Below are 26641 nucleotides of genomic sequence, written 5' to 3'. Positions count from 1 at the left end.
CTTCGCACTTGTACTTTCAACAAAAGGCAAACAGAATAATCCCCACACCATACCAACAAAAAAAAAACCACTGGAGTGATTTCAAGGTCTGATGTAATGTTGAATTTCACCAAACCTCTCAATAACATTGCTGCCTTACAATCACTCTCAGCTATTTATCACTTCCTATAATACATGGATATTTTGTCTCCACGTTATTCTAAAAGTCTCCTCCCTTGAGCCCATGCTGCAACAATATGTGTCGAGAACAGAGTTCCAGTGCAGGAAGACACTGCACTTTGACCCCCTCACTCTTAAATATTGGTCATGACTGGTCCCTGTTTAAGATTAGGCCCCGTACTTAACTAATACACTTACGTTTTACATCAGTGTATTGGCTGTGATGATAAGAAGGAACATCCTGAACAAAAATTAGACCCAAGTACTCTGGAGACCAGAGATGGAACTCACCCAAGAACATAGCAATAAGGTAACCTCGCAAGAAGTAGGAGAAACTGAATGAGATGTTGAACGGGTTGGGCAGTAGAATACTAAATCTTCCCGTTTCATCAAAATATGGAATTGACTGAACCACACACACTGCTGTGAAGGAGAGGAATAAGAGAATTAATACATGCGAAGCTTTGGAGCAGTGCAAACTGCTAGATATAGAGAGAAATTCTGAGAGATAAACCAACTTCATATTCCTCCCAAAGAGCATGGTTTACATACAAACTGTTATTCTGGCAGTTTCATAATTTGGCAATATACAAATTTCACAACCAACCTTCAGCAATGACTCCAAGTGGATAAAGAGGAATCCAAATGGTGTATCGGATCCAGGTCAGCATTCTCCACTCTGTGTCTATACAGGACAGCATGTAGTATGGGTACCTATTTCAGTAACAGAACAATGTTTTATATACGTTCCCTCAACATAGCAGATACTATTAATACAGTGGACAACACAGTCCACCTACACTACAGATGTAAACCATTTCTGAGCTAAATGCTGTTCCCTCAATCAGTGAAATGTGTCCCATTCTTACAGTAAATTCTTCACCATTACCCAAGGCTGTGTTAAACACAGATCCTCTGGCAATTGTCCAGCAGGATGAGCTGTTTTCCTCATTCAGCACTGCACACGCAAGGGGAAATAAATGAGGATGATGGTGCTGCAGAGTTTTGCCTGGTGTGTACTGTACAGATAAATGTTGGCAGAAAATCATCAGTACAGTGAATTAGCTTAGATTATATGGTTGTTAAAATGCAAATTGAACAAAGTGAGACCCACCACCAGCATCTTGTAAAAAAGGGTTGGAATGGATTAAATTTTTTGCAATACTATTTTAGTTTGCATTTAATGACCCTCTGTTGTAATACTCTTAATGCATGACTCACTCATTAACTAAGAGGTTACATGGCCTAAATACCCTAGAGGCGGCCAGGTATCAGTTTACCAATGTAACAGGGACTGCAGTTCAAAAAGTAATGGATTGGATGTGAACCATTCTGGGACGTGTTTATGTACAGTTTATCCAGTGGTACACTGCAGCATTTCACCTCTGGTTCCTCACTCAAGCCCCCAACCAAAGCTAACATGGGGAAGAGGGGAAAGAGGAAGAAGGAGTGATATGGAATTATTGCAGCAAAGAGAGGTTGGTCTCATGCATGTTTTAGTAAGTTGGCTAATATACTAAAAAGCTTTACCAGAAGTGGCCATTAAGGCTATGACACAATTTATAAAGGATTGGTTGCACTTGAAGAGGAAAAATGTAAAATGAGCCAGGGGAATGGGATTAGAATACAAAGCTCCAGTGGAATAGCTGGCACAGGTAAAATTGGGCATAGTGGCCTCCTGTGCTGTAATGTCTCTGCATTCTAAAAGTAATTAATTGCATGAAATCTAATGATATTTTAATAAAGAGTTAAATGCTTTTTTTTTTATCCTATTGAATTAGTGGTCTGCTCTTTTGCCCATAATGTTCCTCTCAGAGTGTGCTAGCATAGTGTTTTGTTTGTGCTAAGATGTCACTGGCAACGATCCCAGCACCAGGTTCTTTAAACCATCATCACACTGAAAATTGAGCTCACGAAAGAGTGAAATACAAACCGGAACATTTCGATGATGCTCCACAGGTAAAATACAACAAATACTGCTGCTTTATTCTGCATTTCCTCCTGACTTCCAATCACCACAAACAGAACCATATTCCTCCCAATTACCTGTGAAAACAATTATATCCACATCATAAATAGCAGAGGATCACTGAAGAAATGGAACTGATCGATAGGAAAGTGACTCATGCCTCAAAGAGAGAAACTGCTTTGAAAACATATTGTAAGCATATATTCACTTTTGATAGTACAGCATTGCTAATAAAAGAGCCATGCTGTTATAGCTTTTCATCTTACACTCATCAGGACAGATGCAAAATACCAAATTTCAAAGGGAACAACAAGTTATTCTGCACAAGAAAAGGGTGCTGATTGTTCGGCAAGTGGACTCAGATTATTCGCGGCATTGTCATATAGAATGCACCAGGGAACAGTTGTCCCCCAAGTTTTTGATAAAATTCAAAAATGGCAAGTCAACTCTGATTGGTTGAGCCATTGCCATGGGGAATGCACCAGTGAAATGTTGTCCCTATGCTGTTGTTTAATTGAAAAAGGTGCAATGTTTGTGTCATTTTTTGCACACTTGGGATTGTTGCCAACTTGCAGCCAATTAGCACCCTTTTCTCATGCAGTATAAATGTTACTCCCTTTGAAATTTGGCTTTCTTACATCTGACCTGATGAATGCAAGATGAAAAGCTTTGACCACGCCTCTTTTTTTCAGTAATAATCATATTCGGGTTTATCTACATTCCAGTTTCTCACAAGTTTTCTTTAGTTGATGAGGAAAACAGAACTCAAAGACAATAACACACAGACTTAACACAGGAAGAAGAAAAGCCTAGGGCCAAATACAAAAACATTCCCCAATCAAAAAAGGAGAGTGATACATCTTGCCTTTACATTCCTTCCCCTCTAACCACTCAACCTGCCCTGACCCGAGAGTAGTACTGTACCTGGATCACTGCTGGCACCAGTCCCGTTTTCACCAAACCCAACAATGGATTTATAACCTCCAAAGTTGCAAATATCTGACAAAAGTTCATCATATCACCAACTGCATGGAAAGTATCAAATAAAGAATCTGGAGATACAACACAAATGAAATATAATCATTAACATGGGCAACTGTAATGCCAATTCGGCCAACTTCAGATTAAACAGACACACACACTGCAGGCTAAATGCATGCACCGTCCAAATAAAATGGATTAAGCCAAACCCATTTTATCTACCACTGTACAAAATCCCCAGAAGGATTTGGTACTGTGAGGTGGGATAGTGCTGGGGAGCGCAGCGATGTACTTCATCCTTGTCAAAGCAAAAGTGGGGGGCTGGGGAATGCAAAAAAATCCTATTTGGTAGAGAGAGTCACAAATTTCATATTTTCAGTGTTGTGGAGTCCCTTACATCAGGAACAGATTGCACAACCAACATCCGGGAATCACCATCAGCCAGAAAATGAACTGGACCAATTTTATCTACGCTGTGGCTGGGTATTCTGCAATGAGCAGCTCACCTCTTGACTCTTTAATGTCTCTCCATTATCTACAAGGCTCCAGCCAGGACTTTGACGAATGAAATATGCATCACTTGCCTGGAAGAATGTAGCCATGCTAACATTCAGGAGCTGGTCTATGAACGTTTCCAAAATATTCTTGTTTTTAAACATTCAACATGCAAGTTTCACAGTACATTTAAAACCCCTCCACTTCTGGGTAAGTTTTTGTTATATTATTTTCTTGGTCAAGTTACTGTGTAAGATCTAAATATATGTGAACCTTCTACAAGTCACAAGTCAGGAGTGTGATGAAATACTTGCCGGAATGGGTGCAGCTCCAACAACACTCAAGAAGCTTGACACCATCCAGGACAAAGCAGCCTGCTTGATTGACACCACATCCACAAATATTCACTCCCTCCACCACCGACCAACAGTAGCAGCAATGTGTACCATCTACAAGATGCATTACAGGAATTCACCAAGGCTCCTTTGACAGAACCTTCCGAATCCATGACCACTACCATTGAGAAGGACAAGGGCAGCAGGCACATGGAAATACCACCACCTGGAAGTTCCCCTCCAAGCCACTCACCATTCTGACTTGCAAGTATATCGCTGCTCCTTCACGGTTGCTGGTCAACGTCTTGAAACTCCCTTCCTAATAGCACTATTGATGTACCTACATCACATGGACTGCAGCGGTTCAAGTCAGCAGCTCACCAATGCCTTCTCAAGGGCAATTAGGGATGGGCAAAAAATGCTAGTTTAGCTAGTGATGCCCACATCCCGTAAATGAATAAACTAAATTGTGAATTTGACCCCGTGCTGAGATATGTCTCAGGTAAAGAATATCATTGACTCGAGCAATAATCTGCTACAATAGACTGTTAAGGTGCCTATCAAATTTAATCTACAAGTTATGATTCAAAATCACATAATTTATAGTGCTAGTTTAACCAATTTCTATGCACTGACTGATTCTTGAATGAATTATACTTTGTCATTCAAGCTCATCTATGAGAACGTGTTTCAGGATTGCAACCTTTTTGCTCTTTCAAGAGGACTAGGAGCAGTTCAGAAAATAGCAAGTTTAAGATTTGCTCCAGGGATGTGTAGAATGCTCAGCAATAACAAAACCCTTAATTTCCAACCTCCAAACAGTTTGCCATGGCACCTAGTGTAAACGATCACTCCTCTCCACTCAACATAACAGCTCCAAGTTGGATGTCAGCTGCTTTGAGATTCTGAGAAATTGCAGAAATTGTGGAGGTTTTCTTTTTGCAAATTGCACATTTTGCTTTGTTAAGAAGTCCAGATGTTCAAACCCAAATCCAAGTTTATCTGTAACACTAGTCAGGGAGGGAAGCTTTGTCTAACAATGCAGTGACAGATCTGAATCTTCTTCAGAATCACAAGGTACGTACTCAATCCCAAGAAATGAATCTAACCATCAACTGTCTCCTAACAGCAAAAGAAGGTTTGTTATAAAAAGAATTTCACAGTAGCAGGGGCAGGATGCTAACTCAACACTATTTCACACTATGTTACATTCTGCTTAAAGTCACTCACCTTGGCCCAACACACAGAGCCGCACTGTCATATTGACAAAGATCCAGGAGAAGCCCAAAAATTGCACCAGGTTGTACATAAATAAGTAACCTTTCCTCATGGTGACATAAGCTTTTAGAAACAAAATAAAAAGTTAATGCTGCTGAAAGGAAAACATTCCACATTGTAAATATTTTAATTACCTCAGTTAAAACATAAAATATAAAACATGCAAGTGTTAAAAACAAGCTTTCCAAAACCTCCAGCTCCACAAAATATAATCAGGACAAACCAGTGAATAAGAGATGCAAGTTTAAGTAGGACTGGTCTCTCCAGCCAGATTGCTTAGACTCAGTCTGCAAGCTGGTCATGCTGGACTACACAATGGGGGAAACCTATTCTGGACACGAATGTGGCTTAATCGCTTTCGACGAATTAACTTTGAAGATGTGGTGTGCTTGTGTACTTCAAAGTATTTTGCAATTTTAATCTAATGCATTACTTTCCTCCCACTCTCCTATAGAAGGTTATTTTCTCATTTGGTCCCTCTATGCATTCCCAAGCGGACAGATAGCTGCCCTGCTTCGTGTCCAAGAAGCTCTCTTACAAGTCATTTTGAAAAGTGGCTCTAGGGTCATTCATCCTCAGGGTCCCTCTCCATAAGGCCACTCTGCCCCAGCAGATCTGTTGTCTGAGATATCTGGATCAGTGTGTATGGAAATGTACGCACAAAGGTGCATCATTGGTACATAAACACACAACGATACTGGGTGCTAAAAACAGGTTCCTGTAATTGTGCTTAAGATGTAATGAAGCCTAAATTCTCTCACTTCAGAAATAATTCACTGTAGTAACCTGATCTCACTCAAACTGAAATTTAAAAGGACTGCAGAAGAATTATTATCTGTTAAACCATTAGTGGCAATCTTTTAATCAAACCAGTCTCATTTTCCACCATCTAACCCCAGGCCACATAAAGTGAAAGATACAGAAAATGAGCCTATCTGGGGGCACAAGAAACCCTCCACTGAGCAGGAAACAAGGTCAGGAATCTACTCACTCAATTTGGAAAGACTAACTTGTTAAAAATATGCAGAGGTACATGGCACTTTGTTACTGCTACAATTACAATACAAACACCACCATCACTGTTAAGCATAGGTGATCTTTGGCTTTATTAATAATAAAGTAAGGAACTAGTGCCAAATCTTTATAAAACACTGTTTAGGCCCCATTAGGAGTATCCTAAAGGGAGTCCCTTTCCACCATCCCATTTAAAACAATAACATGCTATGATATTGTTATCAACAGATAAAAGGACACAAATACAGAAAGTATTGAAATTGGTTTGACACTATTTTTATGTAACGGAGTCTGATGAAGTTCCTTTATGCCCACAGACTGTCCAAGTGCCTCGTTTATTGAGATTTGTTGTGGTCTCTAGTTTTATTTGAATATCTAGGATTACAGTGCAATCCCCTGTACTTACAATTCTTCCGAACTCTTGACTCCAGACTCATTCTGTTAATTTCTTTCTCTTCTTCCTACCATTAAAGCAGAGAAATTGTAGAATTACAATAAATATAGTCCCAAAAATCATCCAGCATATTAGAAGATACAACTCCTATTTGTTCAGGGAAAGGAAGGGCAAACAAATCCAGAGCTCCCTGGATGACAATGGAGATAGAAATTAAGATAAAGAAGAAAAAGTGTGCTTACAACAGGTGTCAGATAGAAAACACAATTGGAAACCAAGCAGATTATAGGAGGTTCAGAGGAGAGGTGAAACAGCAAATAAGAGAAGCAAAGAGGGAGTATGAAAAGAAACTGGCAGCTAACATAAAAGGGAATCCCAAAGATTTCTATCGGCATATAAATAGTAAAAGGGTGGTAAAAGAAGGAGTAGGGCCGATTATGAACTAAAAGGTGGATTATATTTGGATTTAGGGGCATAGCTGAGGTATTAAATGAATACTTTGCATCTCCCTTTACCATGGAAGATGATGCTACCCAGGCCAAGGTAAAAGAAGAGATAATTCAGACACCAGATGGATTTAAAGTTGAAAAGGGGGATGTATTGGATAGGTTATCTGTACTTCAAGTTGATAAGACCGGATAAGATACATCTAAGGATACTAAGGGAAGCGGGAGTGGAAATTGCAGAGGCACTGGCCATAATTTTCCAGCCTTTCTTAGACTCAGGGGTGGTGCCAGAGGACTGGAGAATTGCAAATGTTACACCCTTGTTCAAAAAAGAGTGTAAAGTAAGCCCAGCAACTACAGGCCAGTCAGTTTAATTTTGGTGTTGGGGATATTTCTAGAAACAATAATTCGGGGCAAAATTAATGGTCACATAGACAAATGCTAATTAATTAAGGAAAACCAGCATGGATTTCTTAAGGGAAAACCATGTTTAGCTAATTTGCTGGAGTTTTTTTGAAGAGGTTACAGAGAAGGTTGATGAGGGCAATGATGTTGATGTGGTCTACAAGGATTTCCAACAGTGTAGCCCAACAGACTTGTGAATAAAGTGTTTTTTTTATTCATTCACAGAATGTGGGCGTTGCTGGCTGGGCCAGCATTTATTGCCAATTCATTGTTGCCCTCGAGAAGGTGGTGGTGATCTGCCTTTTTAGATCACTGCAGTCCCTGTGGTGTAGGTACATCCACAGTGCAGTTAGGAAGGGAGTTCCAGGGTTTTGACCCAGTGACAGTGAAGGAACGGCGATATATTTCCAAGTCAGGATGGTGAGTGACTTGGAGGGGAACTTCCAGATGGCGGTGTTCCCATCTATCTGCTGCCCTTGTCCTTCTAGATGGTAGTGGTCATGGATTTGAAAGGTACTTTCTAAGGAGCCTTGAGGGGCTTGGGTGTGCATGTGCATAAGTCATGGAATAAAAGGGACAGTAGCAACATGAATACAAAATTGGCTGACTGACAGAAAACAGAGTAGTGGTTAATGGATGTTTTTCATGCTGGAGGAAGATTTGTAGTGGAGTTCCCCACGGGTTAGTGTTGGGACCCTTGCTTTTCCTGATATATATTAATGACCTAGACCTTGGTGTACAGGGCACAATTTCAAAGGTTGCAGATTATACAAAACTTGGAAGCATTGTGATCTGTGAAGAGGATAGTGTATAACTTCAAAAGGACATAGACAAGTTGGTGGAATGGGCGGACAGGTGGCAGATGAAGTTCAATGTGAAGAAATGTGAAGTGATTCATTTTGTTAGGAAGAACATGGAGAGACAATATAAAGGGTACAACTCTAGAAGGGGCACAGGAGCAGAGGGACCTGGGTGTATATTTGCATAAGTCATTGAAAGTGGCAGGACAGGTTGAGAGAGCAGTTAATAAAGCATACAGTATCCCTGGCTTTATTAATAGGGGCATTGAGGTTATGTTGAACTTATTTGTCACTAGTTCGGCCTCAGCTGAAGTATTGTGTCTAGTTCTGAGCACCGCACTTTAGGATGCTTGTGAAGACATTGGACAGGGTGCAGAGAAGATTCATGAGAATCTTTCCAGGGATGAGATACTTCAGATATGAAGATAGATTGGAGAAGTTAGGACTGTTCGCCTTGAAGAAAAGGTGCAGAGATTTGATCGAGATATTCAAAATCACGAGGGATCTGGACAGAGTAGATGGAGAGAAACTGTTCCCACTCGTGAAAGGATCGAGAACGAGCTGGCACAGCTTAAAAGAAGCAAAAGTGATATGAGGAAAAACTTTTTCACGCAGTGAGTGGTTAGGATCTGGAATGGACTACCTGAGAATGTGCTGGAGGCAGGTTCAATTAAAGCATTCAAAAAGGAATAATACTGTTATCTGAAAAGGAATAATGTGCAGGATTATGGGGAGAAGACAGGAGAAAGGCACTAGGTGAATTGCTCACTCGGAGAGCCTGTGCAGACAATGAGCCAAACAGCCTCCTTCTGCGCTGAAACAATTCTGAGATTCTGTAAAATAGTTAAAAGATACGAGCTGGAGAGATGTGCAGGAAATAACCAGTCTGTAAAGAGGTGTGATATTCCAGGGACCTCACTACCTTGTGACCACGAAGGCCAAGGACAGCAGATGCATGGGAACACCATCACCTGGAAGTTCCCCTCCAAGCCACATGCCATTCCAGCTTGGAACTATATCACTGTTCCTTCACTGTCGCTGGGGCAAATTCTTAGAACTCCCTCCCTAACAGCACTATAGGTATACCTACACAACTGTGGGTGTACTGACACCACATGGGTTGCAGCAGTTCAAGAAGGCAGCTCACCACCACCTTCTCAAGGGCAATTAGGTATGGGCAATAAATGCTGGCCTAGCCCACATCCTATGAATGAATTTTAAAAAACTGTCCTCATGCACCGTAACAGAACAGAAGATTAAGGAATAAAGGTCATCAGCTTTTTAAAAAAAAATTTAAAAAGATAAATACTTCTATTACTACACAACAGGAGGTGTAGTACTGAGCTACACAGATCAGGCTCGATGTTTGACCTGTGCTGTCAGCTAACGTCAACCATAAAATAACAGGCTATTCTAATTGGCTTTATAGTTGCAGATTAAAATCTGTGCTTAAACACCAGGTACTGACACACCCAATAGTCAAATAGCCTACCAACATTCATGGTCCAGAGTCACATTGGAAGAACGGCCACCTGGACAGGTTACCAAAGGCAGCCAGAAGTGAAGGGTTTGCCTCTCGCACAAGTCAGTCACCACCTACAAAAGGGAGGTGAAAATGCAAATGCTACAAAGAATTGAAGACTCTTATTGAAGCTCAGTTTTGGAAGCCTCAGTGTTTATAGGGCAGCTGAATATATCTCCTAATATAATCAGTCAACTGCAGCCATTATATAATTCCAATTTTACTTTTAAACTATCTCCTCACACCAGAGTACCTCCAACCAATTACCCACTTAGGTTAGCAGCGTTAGGTCATTTAAAGCAAGATGGCACATGGAATAAACATTTGCAAAACAGTATGTTATTAACCACAATTAATTTGAAGTAAATGTCTGAAACTTCTTTTTGTGGAAGACATTAGCTTCTCTGGGAGACAAGGGAAGAAAATCTAAAGCTCCCTTTACTACAGTGAAATAGCAAAAAATGTAAAATCAGACAAAAACAAAATGCTGTGGATACTGGAAATTCTTTCAATTTAGTATTCTGTATTCACTGTTCACAATGTGGTCTCCTCTATATGGGGAGACCAAACACAGACTGGGTGGTCACTTTGTAGAACACCTCTACTCAGTTGGCAAGCACCACCCCAAGCTTCTGATTACTTGTCATTTTAATTCTTGACCTTGCTCCCACTCTGACCTCTCTGTCCTTGGCCTGGTGCAGTGTTCCAGTGAAGCTCAATGTAATCTCGAGGAACAGCACCTTATCTATCGACTCAGCACTCTAAAGCCTTCTAGACTCAGCAACTTTAGATCAAGACCTCTGCCTCCATCTTGTTCTATGTATTGCTTTTCTTCATTTTTTCCCTTTCTTTTTTGTTTTGCTGGGTTGGTCTGATCTGTTTCTTTCTTTCCCTTCATGTTACATTCAGATGGTTGCTATGTAGCAATTCATGCTTCATTTGGACACAACTTTTGTTTCAGTACCCATTACCCCTCTTTGGGTGTTGCATCATAAAACCTTTTGTTATTTAATTTCGCCTGTCCTCCACCCTATCACAGACTATCCCCTCTGTTCTTCTTGCCCCCTGCCCCCCAGTTTGAGAACTCTTACATTTCTATCTTTCTTCAGTTCTGATGAAAGGTCATCTCGACCTGAAACTTTTTCTCTCCACAGATGCTGCCTGACTGTTGAATATTTCCAGCATCTATTGCTTTTATTACCATTAGTTAGACGCTGATACAAGCGCACAATTAATACCCTGCAATCTTGTCTCCGTGTCTATTTGATCAATATTAAGTCTCAGGGCAACTTCCTATTTATTTTATTGTCTTGCAAAAGAAAAGGTCTTTGTCTTGGCTATGTGATTGAATCAGATTTGCACTGCATCTGACATTGCTGAGGAATTGAATGTTTTTCCAGGTATTTGTTAATATTCATTGCCAGTGTTAACGTAACTTCTGGTGTTGTACAATATAACTTAGATACAGAGATAAGTATTTCTTACTTTCACCTCAAAATGTTGTACTGAACTACATCATTGCCAGTTCCACATCCATTCACCATATGGCCTATCTTAGTAAAAACGCCAATTTGTTGGTTATTTAGCAATAACGTAATCAGGTTTGCGCTAATGATGAGAACCAGGTTTGATAATGTTCAACACCACTTCTCCAACACTGGTTGGTTTTGAAGCTAAAGTACAAAAAGGAAAGGTTAATTCTTTAATCCGATACCACACTTAGAGCCTCTTCACTGAATTTACCTTTGCTTGTAGTTCCATTTCAGCATCAGACTCGTCTAGCCAGCGGTCAAAGTCAGGAACCAAGAATATTGGTTTCTTCTCTTGTTTGGTCAGCCTGTCCCACCATCTGTTCTCCGTTTTCTTCACTGTTATATTTACTTGTCTTTCTGTGGCCTTGAACAGTGGCTATAAACACACAATTTTTGGTGTAAATTTCCTGCCAGCAAGGATATTTGCTTAATTTTTTTAGTTTAAACTACAAGATATATTTATTGAAAGACATACATTTATACAGAAGCAAAATATATCATAAAAAAACAGCAATAGAGAACTCAACTGTCCCTGATATGATAAACTGTTTACAGAAACCACAACGACAAAGCAGTTTCAAAATTACCGTACAACATCCTGAAGGTGACATCATTTGAAATGCAAAGTTTCACATACTGATTGGTCAGTCACCACGTATCCAGGAACCATTAATTTGTGGGGTTTCACAAGACAGCATTAACAAAACATTTAGATTATTATTTTTTTAAAATGGGATCACTAGTTTCCTTCAGGAATGGCAGTCTGTCACCACGACATAATCTGGTTTTTATGTGACTCCATTCCACATCATGACTCAACATCCTCAGTAACCAGGGCTGTGCAATAAATGACAGCCTTGCCAGCATCATCCACAGCCCATGTGCGAAAAAAAACCAAATACTGAACAAGTTAGGTCTCCATTTCAGATCTCCAGATTATTAGTAATATTTCAACACAATTCCAAATGCTAATCTTGATCTTTATTTTGACTGCATTACAAACCATATTAACATTAGCTATAGCCAGAGGCATGTTGGATAGTGGCAACCGCAAATAAGACTAGAGTTTCAGAAAGGTTGCCTATAAATCTCATGACTATACAATCATCCTGCTAGAGCAGGACCTCCACAATAAGCAGCTGATCAATGTTTAGCAATGAGGTTCGCTGGAGCCCCAGTTGACTGCACTAGAATGGTAGCATGTGTTTCTGGCCACAAATAGAAGAAAGAAATAATTTTCAAAAGAATCTTAAACATCTCCCTGCTGTAACAGTAAGATCAATTGAAAACAGTCAACTTTCATTTGATTGTCACTGAAATGCAATCAAAGTCAGAGTGTTAAACTATCAGCAGTTAGTGACATACCTCAGGATTCACTGGTTCCAAGAATGTAAGATGAAATTCATATGCATTGTCTCCTTTTGCACCATGGCCGTGTGCTGAACGCAAATACGAAGCACATTAGAAAATGTTGACATTATACAACACATTAGACATCATACCTGTATTCAAATACATTTGTCAGGGTTGAGAGATTGTATATTTCAGTTTTAGGATCAGTAAAAAATGACTATACTGGGCACTGACTAGACTGTTATCAGTGAATCTAAAGAGATACATATGTGGAGCTGTATTAACAACTTAAATTTGTATAGCATTTGTTACATAAAGGCCTGGCCCCATCCCTGGCCACTTGCATCTCCCAGTTTGTCAGTCTGTTGCAGTAAGTTTTGCTATTTCACTATTAACTAATATCAAATAAAAGTATATTACATGAAAATAAGGACAGAACGTATAGCCTTAAAAAAAAGGATCAAATTACATCTACTCTACATTCAACCCGATCCTCCATATTGCCACCTGCAAGTTTCCCCCAAGCCACTCACCATCCTGGTTTGGAAATATATCACTATTCCTTCGCTGTTGCTGAGTCAAAATCCTGGAACTCCCTCCCTAACAGCACTGTGGGTGTACCTACACCACATGGACTGAACCAGTTCAATAAGGCGACTCATCACCTTCTCAAGGGGTAATTAGGGATGGGCAATAAGTGCTGGCTTAGCCAGCGACGCCCACATCCCATGAATGAATATAAAAAACTTCACCTGAAGACTACATTTGATCTTTTGCAAATGATTAGGAAGACAAATGAAATGTTGTCATTTACTGCAAGGGGAATGGAATATAAAAGGAAAGTTTTGCCACAATTATATAGGATGTTTGTGAGACCACATCTGGTATACCATGTACAGTTTAGATCTCCTTATTTAAGGAGGGATATAAATGCATTAGAAGCAGTTCAAGTTCAAAAAGACAGCTCAACACCAGCTTCTCAAGGGCAACTAGGGATGGGCAATAAATGCTAGCCTAGGCAATGAAGCCCACATGCTGTGAATGAATTTTAAAAAGTTCAGAGAAGGTTCACTCAGTTGACATCTGGGATGGGGGTTATCTTATGAGAAAAGGTTAGACAGGCTTTTTTTTTTATTCATTCATGAGGTGTGGGCTTTGCTGGCTGAGCCAGCATTTATTGCCCATCCCTAGTTGCCCTTGAGAAGGTGGTGGTGAGCTGATTTCTTGAAGTGCTGCAATCCCTGTGTGGTGTAGGTACTCCCACAGTGCTGTTAGGGAGGGAGTTCCAGGATTTTGACCCAACAACAATGAAGGAACGACGATATATTTTCAAGTCAGGATGGTTAGTGGCTTGGAGGGGAACTTCCTGGTGCTGTGTTCCTATCTGTCTGCTGCCCTTGTCCTTCTGGATGGTAGCGGTTGTGGGTTTAGAAGGTGCTGGCTAAGAAGGCTTGGTGAGTTCCTGCATTGCATCTTGTAGATTGTATACACTGCTGCCAATGTGTATCGGTGGTGCATGGAATGAATGTTCGTGGATGGGGTGCCAATCAAATGGGCTGCTTTGTCTTGGAATGTGTTGAGCTTCTTGAGTGTTGTGGGAGATGCACTCATCCCGGCAAATGCAGAGTATTCCATCACACCCCTGACTTGTGCCTTATAGATGGTGGACAATCTTTGGGGAGCCAGGAGATGAGTTACTTTCCACAGGATTCCTAGCCTCTGAGCTATTGTTGTAGCCACAGTATTTATATGGCTTGTCCAGATCAATTTCTGATCAATGGTAACCCCCAGGATGATGATGGTGGGGAATTCAGTGATGGTAATGCCAGTGAATGACAATCTTTTGGGCCTGTATCCATTGGAGTTTAGAAGAAAGAGAGGTATCTTATTGAAACATATAAGATCCTGAAGGTTGACAGGGTGGATGATGAAAGAATGTTTCTTTTTATGAGAGAGACTAGAACAGGGGAGACATATTAAAAATAAGGGGTCTTCCATTTAAAACGGAGCTGAAGAGAAACTTTTTCTTTCAGGGGGTTTTTTAGTCTGTGGTATTCTGATGGAATACTCCGCATTTGCCTGGATGAGTGCAGCTCCCACAACACTCAAGAGAATGGAGGCAGGATTATTGAATATTTTTAAGGCTGAGTTAGATAAGATTCTTGATTGACAAGGAAGTCACAGGATATAGGGGTTAGACAGGGACATTGTGATAGACATGGAGTTACAGGAGAAGCAAAGTTTACAAAATGTCCAGCAAGAGAAATTGACAGGGTTCAACTGTTTATACTTCAATGCAAGGAGTATTACAAACGAGGTAGATGAGTTAAGGGCACAGGTAGACACATGGTAGCAGGATGTCACTGCTATAATGGAGACCTAGCTAAAGGAGGGACAAAACTGGCAGCTAAATATCCCTGGTTATAGAGTCTTCAGACACAATAGAGTAGGAGATAAAAAAAGGAGGGGCGTAGCACTAATGGTTAAAGAATCAATTCCAATTGTGAGAAAGGATGATATACTAAATGGGTCAACAAACGAGGCTTTATGGTTTGAGCTGAGAAATAAAAATGGGGCAGTCACACTACTGGGAGTATACTACAGACCTCCAAATAGTGAAAGGGAGATAGAAGAACAAATATGTAGGCAAATTTCTGCTTGTAAGAACAAAAGGGCAATAACAGTAGGAGACTTCGACTATCCTAATATCAACTGGGATTCAAACAATACAAGGGGTACTGAGGGAGAAAAATTCATGCAGTGTGTCCAGGAAAATTTTTTCAACCAATTAGTGACAAACCCAATGAGAGGAGATGCAATTCTAGACCTAGTCTTGGGAAACGAAGAAGTCAAGTGGGTGAAGTGACAGTTGGCGACCATATCAGGGACAGTGATCACAATTCAGTTAGATTTAGCATGACCATGGAAAAAGACAGAGATAAGGCAGGAGTAAAAGTCTTGAACGGGGGAAGGCAAATTTTGCAGAAATGAGAAGGGACTTGGCTGAGGTGGACTGGACAGCTTGCTGCAGGATAAAACAGTGGAAAACCAGTGGGCAGCACTAAAAGCGAGATCCTAATTGTACAAAGTAGACGTGTCCCCTACAAAGATAAGAGTGGTACTGCCAAATCTAGACCCCCCTGGTTGTCTAGAGGAATACAGGGGAAGATCAAACAGAGAAAGAAAGCGTACGATAGGCACAAAGAACTAAGCACTGCAGATAGCCTAGAAGAATATAGGAAGTGCAGGGATAAAGTAAAAAAGGAAATAAGGAAATCAAAGAGAGGGCATGAAAAAAGATTAGCAATTAAAGTTAAAGATAACCCAAATATGTTTTACCAATACATTAATGCTAAAAGGTTAGTTAAGGAAAAAGTGGGACCTATCAGAGATGCAGAGACTGTGGGAAGGGTTTTGAATGAATATTTTGTCTCCATGTTTACAAAGGAAAGGGAGGATGTAGATATAGTGGTCCAGGAGGAACACTGCAAGATATTGGATGGGATAGTGATAAAGAGAGAGGATGTACTCGAAGGTTGAAAGTTGATAAGTCACCAGGGCCAGATGGATCGTTTCTGAGGCTACTGAAGGAAGTCAGGGAGGAGATAGCAGATGCTCTGAGGATGATTTTCCAATCTTCACTAGATACAGGGGAAGACTGGAGAAATGCAAACGGTTCCATTGTTTAAAAAGGGATCAAAGGAAATGCCAAACAATTATAGGCCAGTTCTTCTTACATTGGTGGTGAGCAAATTAGTAGAATCAATCCTGAGAGATAGGATTAACTGTCATGTGGAAAAGCATGGACTAGTCAGGGATGGTCAGCATGGATTTGTTAAAGGAAGGTCTTGCCTCACAAATTTGATTGAATTCTTTGAGGAAGTGACAGGAAGGGTTGATGAAGGTAGTGCAGTGGATGTTGTGTACGTGGATTTTAGCAAGGCATTTGACAAGGTCCCACATGGCAGATTGGTCAGGAAAGTAAAAGCCCATGGGATTCAGGGTAATGTGGCAAACTAGATAAAAGATTGGTTTTGTTACAGGAAACAAAGGCTGATGGACGTCCTTGCGAATGGAAAGTTGTCTCAAGTGGTGTTCCACAGGGCTCGGTGTTGGGACCCTTGCTGTTTGTGTTATATATTAACGATTTGGATGCGAATGGGGGGGCACGATTGGGAAATTTGCAGATGACACAAAGATTGGCCGAGTAGTGGATAGTGTAGAGGATAGCCATAATCTATAGAGATATATATAAGATATATAAGATATAGATGGGTTGGTGGAGTGGGTGGTAAAGTGGCAGATAGATTTTAACATAAAGTGTGAGGTCATACATTTAGGGAGGTCAAACAGTTACAGGGATTACACAATAAATGGGAATATACTAAGAGGGATAGATGAAGTGAAAGATCTTGGCGTACAAGTACACAGGTCCCTGAAGGCAGCAGTTCAAGTAGGCAAGGTTGTAAAGAAGGCATATGGAATGCTCTCCTTCATTGGCAGAGGTATAGAATATAAAAGCAAGGATATAATGTTGGAATTATATAAAACACTGGTGAGGCCACAACTGGAGTATTGTGTGCAGTTCTGGTCACCACATTACAGGAAGGACGTAATAGCTGTGGAGAGAGTGCAAAGGAGGTTTACAAGAATGTTGCCAAGGTTAGAAAAGTGTAGCTACGAGGAGAGATTGGATAGGTTGGGGTTATTTTCCTTAGAAAAAAGAAGACTGAGAGGTGGCTTGATTGAGACGTACAAAATTCTGAGGGGAATAGATAAGGGGGACAGGATAAAATTGTTTCCCTTGGTGGAGAATTCTAGAACCAGGGGACACAGATTCAAGATAAGTAGCAGAAGGTGTAGGGGGGAACATGAGGAAAAACTTTTTTTACGCAGAAGGTAGTGGGTGTCTGGAATTCGCTGCCCAAGTTGGTGGTAGAGGCAGAAACTCTAAACTCTTTTAAAAAGTACCTAGATCTGCACCTTAAGTGCTGTAAGCTGCAGGGCTATGGGCCGGGTGCAGGAAGGTGGGATCAGAAAGGGCACCTGGGTGTCCTTGGGCTGGCATGGACAAGGTGGGCCATATGGCATCTTTCTGTGCTGTAACTTTTCTATGGTTCTATCGACAGGGCAGTAGTGTTGTGGTCACAATCAGATAAGCCATGATCTTATCAAATGGCAGAGCAGGCTAGAGGGGCCAAACAGCCTAATCCTGTTCCTAATTTGAATGTTCATATGCATGTTCATATAATCTTGACTCCCTTTTGTGTAATTTTAATTTTTTTTTCCTTATGGGAAAGTATTTTTCTCTGTTGCAACAATTTCAACTATTTATGCACAATCTCAAGGTTGTTTATAACAAGATCCTGCCAGCAGCTCAAGGCCAGCATGATAAGAAGCGTTAAAAAACAGTGCCATTGTTTTTTTTGACCAGGAAAGAAATTAATTTATAATCCAGGCATTTGTGTTTTGACTCCTATTTGCACAACGGGAAAGGATGAGCATTCTAATCCTACCTCTGAATGAGAGTGTGTTTTCAGTGATCTTGATATCAGGTTTCTGTTGAAAGAGAGAACAAGTCACCAGTTAAATAGACGGGATTTTCTAAGGTTTGTTGCTGCTTGCATTAAGAAAAAGCAAATATATTATAAATGTCTTACTTTTTACTAATTGTTCAAGATAATTATTCAACAAGCGACAAACAAAAACATTTAAAGCAATATTTAAATCATGATAAGACCAGCAACATGCCAATGCTTCACATGAAGGTTATTAATGCCATTACAAGGTGCCCATTGAGGAAGAAGAATTGTAGGAAGGGGATAAACCAACCATGGTTAACCAAGCAAGTTAATGTTAGTATCAAAGTGAAAGAAAAACATGCAATGTAGCCAAGATTAGTGGTAAACCAGAGGATTGAGAAAGTTTTAAAAACCAATAAAAGATGACCAAAAAAAATAGAGAGGGAGAAAATAAACTTGGAAGTAATCTAGCAAGTAATATATAAACGAACAGTAAAAGCTTCATTAAATGTATAAAAAGGAAGAGAGAGGCCAAAGTCAACATAGGTCCCTTAGCAAACGAGGCTGGGGAAATAATAATGGGGAACCAGGAAATGGCAGAGGAATTAAATAAATACTTTGCATCAGTCTTCATGGTAGAAGACACAAATAGCACACCAAAAATACTAAATAATCAAGGGCAAAAGGGGGAGGGGAGGAAATAAATACAATAACTATCACTGGAGAAAAAGTACTAGGGAAACTAATGGGGCTAAAGGCTGCTAAGTCACCTGGACCTGATTGGTTGCATCCTAGGATACTAAAGGAAATAGCTGCAGGGATAGTGGATGCACTGGTAGTAATCTTCCAAGAATCCTTAGGTTCTGGATAAGTCAATGTAACACCCTTATTCAGAAAGGGAGGGAGACAAAAAACAGGTAGCTATAAACCAGTTAGCTTAACAATCGTCATTGGGAAAATGTTAGTCTATTATAAAGGATGCAATAGAAGAGCATTTAGCAGCATCTGTGGAGAGAGAGAGAAAGAAACAGAGTTAACGTTTCGAGTCTGTAAGGCCCTTCTTCAGCTTCTTCATTTTCTGTTTTTGTTTCAGAAACTTTTGAAAACTAGTACAATTTTGAGTGCATTTGGAGACCGGTTCACCAATTCTTCCTAAGCTGAAACACTTGGCCAGTGTTGTTTCCCACTAAAATAATCTTTGCATATTTCACCACTCCTTTAACTGTAGGCTCAGGCTATGCTAATCAAATGATATCTGGTGTTGTTCGGCAGGGTCAGATTTCCATATCTTGCAAACCTTGTCTCCAATTGCACCAGTGAAATCATTTTCACACCTTGTGCTCCTTTTGAATTAACTGAACATCAAGTAGGAAAAGGATTGACAAATACTAGTATCCACACTTCTACCATCAATTTCTGATTAATTTTCTATTTTCAATTAAGGGATTTTTGGAGGTGTACAAAGAATTATTTCCACTTATTACACTCAAAATCTATGGATCAGATTCAAGTTTGATAACAGAAAGTCAATGCAAGGGAAACAGCAGTTTGAGGAGCTTTAGAAAATGCTGCATTAAACAAGGGCTCTCTGCTTCTGCTTTGTAAAGTTTCAGACTTGAGTGCTAATGGCTTCCTTTATCTTAAAAACATCACACAATTACAAAGTAAAATATTGAGCAAAAAGACAATTTACAAGGCATATCATCAATCAAATACTAAAAGTTACAAGCAAATGTTCACTTTTTAAAGTGGAACATTACTCGGCTGTCTCTCTCTCTCTCCCTTATCTCATACTCAGTAGCTGCACCAATTCAACTGTAGGCCACTGACACAGGAAACTACAGGGCTAGGGCAGGGTTGCCTATAACACCATCAATGCAGTAACAGTCCCATTACTCATGCTGACTTATGGAGGTTTATGGCATAGGGCAACATATGTAATGATACCCTATGCGGGGGAGATAGGAAAATGTGCTGCTTTTTCAATTAATTTATTAATTGTTATGATGTGGAATGCGTTGCTTGAAAGGGAGGTAAAAACAGATTCAATGATAACTTTCAAAAGCGAACTGGATGATTAATTGAAAAGGAAACATTTGCAAAGCTATTAGGAAACAACAGGAATGTGGGATGAATTAGATAGCTCTTTATAATAACTGGCTGAGGTACAATGGACCGAATGGCCTCCTTCTATGCTGTATGATTCTATGTATTTGGATTAGTACTAACAATGTAAAGAGGTCCACTGAAAGTTTGAAAACAGCCAGTTACCTAACTTCAGCAGCAAGACCTCAGCAAAAGATCATTCATCTAAACAGTCCAATATACTAATCACCCTTTCAAAATTCAGTGTCCCTCAGGTGCTGAAGACTCAAGTAGTTGATATCTCACAATCAATGCTGAGTACCAAAAAAATCCCCAACCTTCTCACTAATACTACCAGCAGCAGCCACTCCATGGCATCAACTAAATGTAGGAGACATCTTTGTGACTGACTGATTTTCATTTTGCTAAGTACTATTAAATTGTATCAATCTACGGCTGGTAGAAATATTTGGAAATGTCATGCTAAGAAAGGCAGATGGTCAAGGGTGGCAGATTAAACGTGATCTAACTTTGGAAGGTGGATTGAAAGAGAAAGGGCAAGGATACAGGAGGAAATTGCTGAGCCTTCATTGAAGCACAATGTTACAGTTTTGGGCTCTGTTGCAATTACAGAGACTACATCACAGAACCTGGCTAATTGGCCTATACTATCATTATGTTCCACACAAGCTTCCTCCGACCGTACTTCATCTAACCAGTCAGCTTTCCTCCCTTTGATCATTGAAAAGTACGGTTAAGGTTTAGAGAAGCAGACAGCTCCCCAGCAATTGGAATACAACTCCCCTTCAATCTGCTCAAGCAGTGTGTGTGGATCCAGGAAGTAACAATTACCTCAAAAGTGAAACAGCTACTGGGTTAAATGTAATCTTGTGCTTTCATCTGACAATTGGATTGAATGGGCAAAAGCATTACATGCAGACCAGCATTTTGACATAGTAAACAACTAATCTACTTTAACTAAAATTCAAATCTGTTTAGATTAATATTAAAGTACAAGAAAAAACACATTTATATAACACCGTTCATATCCTCAAGACATCCAAATGCTTCACAGGCAATGAATTATATTTGAGGTGTAGTTACTTCTCATGAAATGACACAGGAGGAGGCCATTGGCCCATCGTGCCTGTACTGGTATGTTTTTGTAGGGAAACATAACACAGACAGGTCCTGCAAGCAGGACTAATGGGTATGGAATCTGTTTTGATTATGTTATTAGAGGGACAAAAGTTGCCCAGGGAAAACCCCTAATCTTCTTCAAATTGTGCCAAGGGATTCTTTACAATCACCCAAGAGGGCAAATGGAACCTTGTTCATCTCAAAGACGGCACTTCTGAAAGAATCCCAATCTGTTAATGCTGTGCCAGGCTGAACTATGTGCTCAAACCTTTGGAATGGGGCTTAATCCCATGACTTTCTGACTCACAAATGAGACAGTGCTGTCACAGGGCCACAGCTAACACTGAAACAAGTCAAATTTGTAGATGTTCACTGGCTGTCATAACAAACGCTTGAAATTAAAACAAAGTTCATGTGAACTAGAACTACCAATCCTATCCTCGTTATCTGAAAGGCCACCAACTCCAAGCTCCCTAACGTTGTTCAGCTCCAGTTGTGCTAAAAACATTCCACACTACTGCCATCTCCAGACTCAACTACCTCTGACTGGCCTCCCATTTTCTGTAAAAGTCAACTCACCCAAAACTCAACTGCTCATATTCTATCACACACTAGGTCTGCCTGACCCACATTGACTCCAAGTCCCCCGATGCCTCAAATTTAAAATTTCAATCTTTCAATTCCTTCATGGTTGCAAGCCTCCTCACAGCTCTAATCTCAAATCTTACAGTTTCCTCCCCCACAGAATGCCACTTTTCTGGCTTTGCCCTCTGGCCACCTACTATCAGTGGCTATGCATTCAGTGGGGGTCCCTTGCCTGGAGCTCCTTCCCCAAATCCTTCCACATATACCTCTTTAAGACCCTCCATAAAACCTTTCCCTTTGACCTAGCTTTTGGTCACCGGACTTAACTTCTTTGACTTGGTGTTTATGTTCAATTACACCTCTGTTAAGCACCTTAGGACAATTTTCAATGTTCACAAGTGTCCTTTTTATAAATATGCTTTGCTGTTATAGTGATGAAACCGTCTCCAGCAGCACAATGGGCTGTATCCCTGACATCGTGCAGCTCACTTGACTAGACAGAACTCACAAAACCCTTAGTGAATTCATTCAAATACAACGATATAAAATTCAAGAGTCACATTGGACTCAAAATGTTAACTCTGTTTCTCTCTCCACATATGCGCCAGACCTGAGTTTTCCAGCATTGTTTTTATTTCCGATTTCCATTATAAACATATAAAATTCTATCTGTTATGAACCTTCATCTTAAAAAATACAGGAAGACTCTTAGAACCAGTGATCCACAAGGATGATTCGAACATATTCCCAGCCACTTTGACACAATATGTCAAAGATATTACTCAATGACAATATTCATTGTAATTACTCTTGCTTCTCAACTGCATCCCAATTTGCAGTCACTTTCCACTAACTCTTGCAAGACAGAGGACCTGTCATTTGTTCTTCATGAACTAGATATTCGAGTTTTGCAGAAACAAAATGTAATCAAACTAAATGGAAGAACCAATTGTTACTTTAACCAGAGGATACAGCTGGTATATTTTATACTCATTAAAAAATAAACTTAATAAACTTCATAATGTGACAAATGGATAGGGAAAGAGCAGTTAAGGAATAGCTCGATGGGCCAAATGACCTTTTCTTACATAAAAGTGACAGCATAGGAGCAGGCCATTTGGCTAGCATTTATCTCCATGTGAACAACAGCTGCAATCCCGTGTGCCTATCTGCCCCCCTATCCCTTTACTGCCCTTTCATTCAAGTACCTATCCAACCCATTCTTAAATGTTGACCCAGTTTCTGCTCAACTCACTAACTCACTCTCGATCATGCATTCCAACCCAAGTAAAATGGTTTCTCCTGCTTACTAGTTTGATACTTATATCTAATAATCCTTGTCACTGTTCTCTAAACCATCTTCAATGCATTATTTTGAGGATATGTAACTGGACGTAATAATTTGAAGACCATACAATGATATACATGGTCAAAATTTAGATATGACCATACAGAGTTAAATGTAGGGACCAAAACACATGACTTGCAGACAAATATCCTGGTGATACAGGCCAGTCTAATATGCCTTGTCCATAATGCTTTCACACTGACTGGATTCTTCTAGCAAATGTTCAATAATGTCATTCTTCCTCTTCTCCCACATTCACTAATGGAGGCCTCTTACTATCTATGTCCCATATTTCATACTCCAAAGTGCATTACATTAGCCTTAGATTAAAATTAATCTCCCACTCTTTAGCTCATCATTTGAATGGGTCCAAATCCCATTTAATGCCATCAATCTTCCTTAGATTCATCATCTATCACATTACTTCATGTCATCAGCAAATTCTGTATTAAAAGCATCAGCCACCTCCACACCATTGTAGAAATGACATGCACACTGCCAATTTGTAAAGTTTTCTTACCTGTGCATCATCCAATATATTATTTATCAACTTTTAGGAATCACTTTTCAGCTGGAATTGCAATTCTATCTGACACTGTAAGGGTACTCATTTCATTTTACCAGTAATATAGCCTGTCTCACCTCAGGGGCTGTCAGAATGCTGCCTCCTCCTGCAATCCAATTCACCAGCTCTTACCCGTTCATTCCATTTCATTAGCACCTGTCAAACCATCTAATCCCTCTCACATTCCAACTACCAGAAATGCTCTCCCTTAAGAACTGTTACTTTGCATTTCCATGTCCAGACAACTCCCATTCCTCACACAATTTCCAAATCCTGACAATTGCATGGGGAAAAGGCAGGAGAATGGGACTGAGTGAGTTGCTTTTGCAGGATGGCACGCACATGACAGCTGAATGGCCTCCTTCTGTCCTGTAACCATTCCATGATTCTATCTATGATTCAATTCTTGATTGTTCCAATTTCTTTACCATATTCATTACGTGACAGTTCCGATACCTTTCCAATCCCAATACCTGACACTTCTCATCTCATTCCTAATCCCATCCCAATAGTTCATATTTTACTATCAGTTCTGGACTGTAAATATTCCCTGATAGATCCCAGCTCTTTCCAAATCTATCACTTCACTGCTCCAATGTCATACCCAATTCATCCTTTGCAGCTCACTCACACCTATTCTAACAGCTTCTATTCCCAATCTGAGACCCCATTCCCAGTCCCTGAGACCCCATTCCCAGTCCGTGTCCATATGCAGCAAGACCTGGACAACATTCAGGCTTGGGCTGATGTGGCAAGTACTATTCGCACCACACAATGACCATCTCCAACAAGACAGAATCTAACCATCCCCAATGGCATTACCATCGCTGAATCCCCAACATCCTGGGAGTTACTGTTGACCAGAAACTGAACTGGACAAATCATATAAATGTGGCTGTGGCTACAAGAGCAGGTCAGAGACTAGGAATTCTGCATCAATTAACTTGCCTCCTGACTCCCCAAAGCCTGTCCACCATCTACAAGGTACAAGTTAGGAGTGTGATAGAATACTCTGCACTTGCCTAGGTGACTGCAGCTCCCACGACACTCAAGAAGCTCAACACCATCCAGGACAAAGCAGCCCACTTGAATGGCACCACATCCACCACCATCAACATTCACTCCAGCCACCATCGACGCACAGTGGCAGCAGCGTGTACCATCTACAAGATGCACTGCAGGAACTCACCAAAGCTCCTTACACAGCACCTTCCAAACCCATGACCACTACCACCTAGAAGGACAAGGGCAGCAGATGATGGGAACACCGCCTCTCCAAGCCACACACCATCCTGGCTTGGAAACATCTCACCGTTCCTTCACTATCACTGGGTCAAAATCCTGGAACTCCCTCCCTGAGAGCACGGTGGGTGTACCTACACCACATGGGCTGCAGCGGTTCCAGAGGGCAGCTCACCACCACCACCTTCTCAAGGGCAACTAGGGATGGGCGATAAGTGCTGGTCTTGACAGTGAAGCCCACCTCCCGTGAAAGAATGAAACAAATCGAGTTCCCATTCATTGTGCCGGAGGCCCCAGCTTCCCATCCCCATCCCCACCTGTACACCGCTCAGGTCCACCCTCAGGTACAGTTCCTGGTGTCTCTGCGCCCAGTAAACATGGGGGGTCAGTGTCTGGCCCGGTGTCCGGTGCTGATTCTCCATCCCCGGGCTCTCTGCTGCTGCTGCTGCTGCCGTGTCCGGGCCTCAGGCTGGCTTAAGCCGAGCTCGCTCTGCCGGTCAATCGGGCTCGGACTCCGGCGGCTTTTGCTAGAACAATCTGCACGGCCGCCGTGCTCGTCCACCCGGGCCCGGCTCTCGAGCGGCGCGCGCGCGCGCGCGCGCGCGGCGGGGACGCGAGCCCGGGGCGCGCCCGCGCAAGGCAACTAGCGATCCATCCGTTAGATTTAAAAAAAAACAGCCGGTTCCCAACCCTCCAGGACCGCTCTGCAGTCTCCCGGAATTCAAATTTTAATTACCCGGCCACTGCTGCCCGGAAATCCCAGTGAAACATTATTGGGCAGTTAAACAAAACCATGGGTTTCTTTTTCCACGGTCTCCGAACGGTTTAGGGAATAAACAGGCATTTTTCTGCAAATGTCCGTCCAAAATGGGATGTTGCCTCCCTGGTGCCAGGGTCAAGGATGTCACAGGGCGGCTGCAGGACACCCTGAATGGGGAGGGTGTGCGGCCAGCAGTCATGGTCACATTTGTACCAACCACATAGGTAGAAAAGAGGGATGCAGCCCTGCAGTCCGAATTTAGGGAGCTAGGCAGGAAATTAGCCAGCAGGATCTCAAAAGTAATATTCTCCGGTTTACTCCCAGTACCACGCGCGAGTGAATATAGAAACAGAAGCATAAAACAGATGGATACGTGGCGGGAACGATGGGGCAGGAGGGAGGGGCATTAGATTCCTGGGACATTGGGACCAGCTCTTGGGGAGATGAGAGCTGCACAGGCCAGACAGGTTTCACCCTAACAGATCCAGGACTGAGTTCCTTGTGGGGTGATTTACTAGTGTTATTGGGGCGGGGCGGGGCGGGGCGGGGGGGGGGGTGGTTTAAACTAAATTGGCAGGTGTGTGGGAACCAGGAGGAAATATCAGAGAGGAATACCAAGGTGTACAGAATACTAGGAGAGACAGATAGCACTAGAGTAGGAAGTAGCAAGTTATTAGATGGGTTCAGAGTAAAGGAGAAAGTAATAAAGTC

General features: G+C 41.2%; 1 protein-coding gene across 1 annotated transcript in view; it reads right to left on the bottom strand.

Annotated features, from left to right (window-relative positions):
- hacd3 (3-hydroxyacyl-CoA dehydratase 3) overlaps positions 1–25748 on the bottom strand; it is a 29375-nt gene extending 3627 nt beyond the window's left edge. The window contains exons 1-10 of the mRNA XM_041175096.1: positions 25488–25748; positions 18200–18242; positions 12696–12769; positions 11542–11706; positions 6638–6692; positions 5170–5280; positions 3053–3180; positions 2093–2205; positions 767–873; positions 451–582 (exon numbers count right to left, since the gene is read on the bottom strand). Coding sequence (XP_041031030.1) covers positions 451–582; positions 767–873; positions 2093–2205; positions 3053–3180; positions 5170–5280; positions 6638–6692; positions 11542–11706; positions 12696–12769; positions 18200–18242; positions 25488–25592 — 1033 coding nt within the window. The 5' untranslated portion in view covers positions 25593–25748. The remainder of the gene's footprint in view (positions 1–450; positions 583–766; positions 874–2092; positions 2206–3052; positions 3181–5169; positions 5281–6637; positions 6693–11541; positions 11707–12695; positions 12770–18199; positions 18243–25487) is intronic.
- Positions 25749–26641: the final 893 nt, after the last annotated feature.

The sequence above is a fragment of the Carcharodon carcharias genome, chromosome 26, assembly GCF_017639515.1.
Source record: "Carcharodon carcharias isolate sCarCar2 chromosome 26, sCarCar2.pri, whole genome shotgun sequence".
Taxonomy (NCBI): Eukaryota; Metazoa; Chordata; class Chondrichthyes; order Lamniformes; family Lamnidae; genus Carcharodon; species Carcharodon carcharias.
This window is presented reverse-complemented; position numbering and strand designations above follow the sequence as displayed.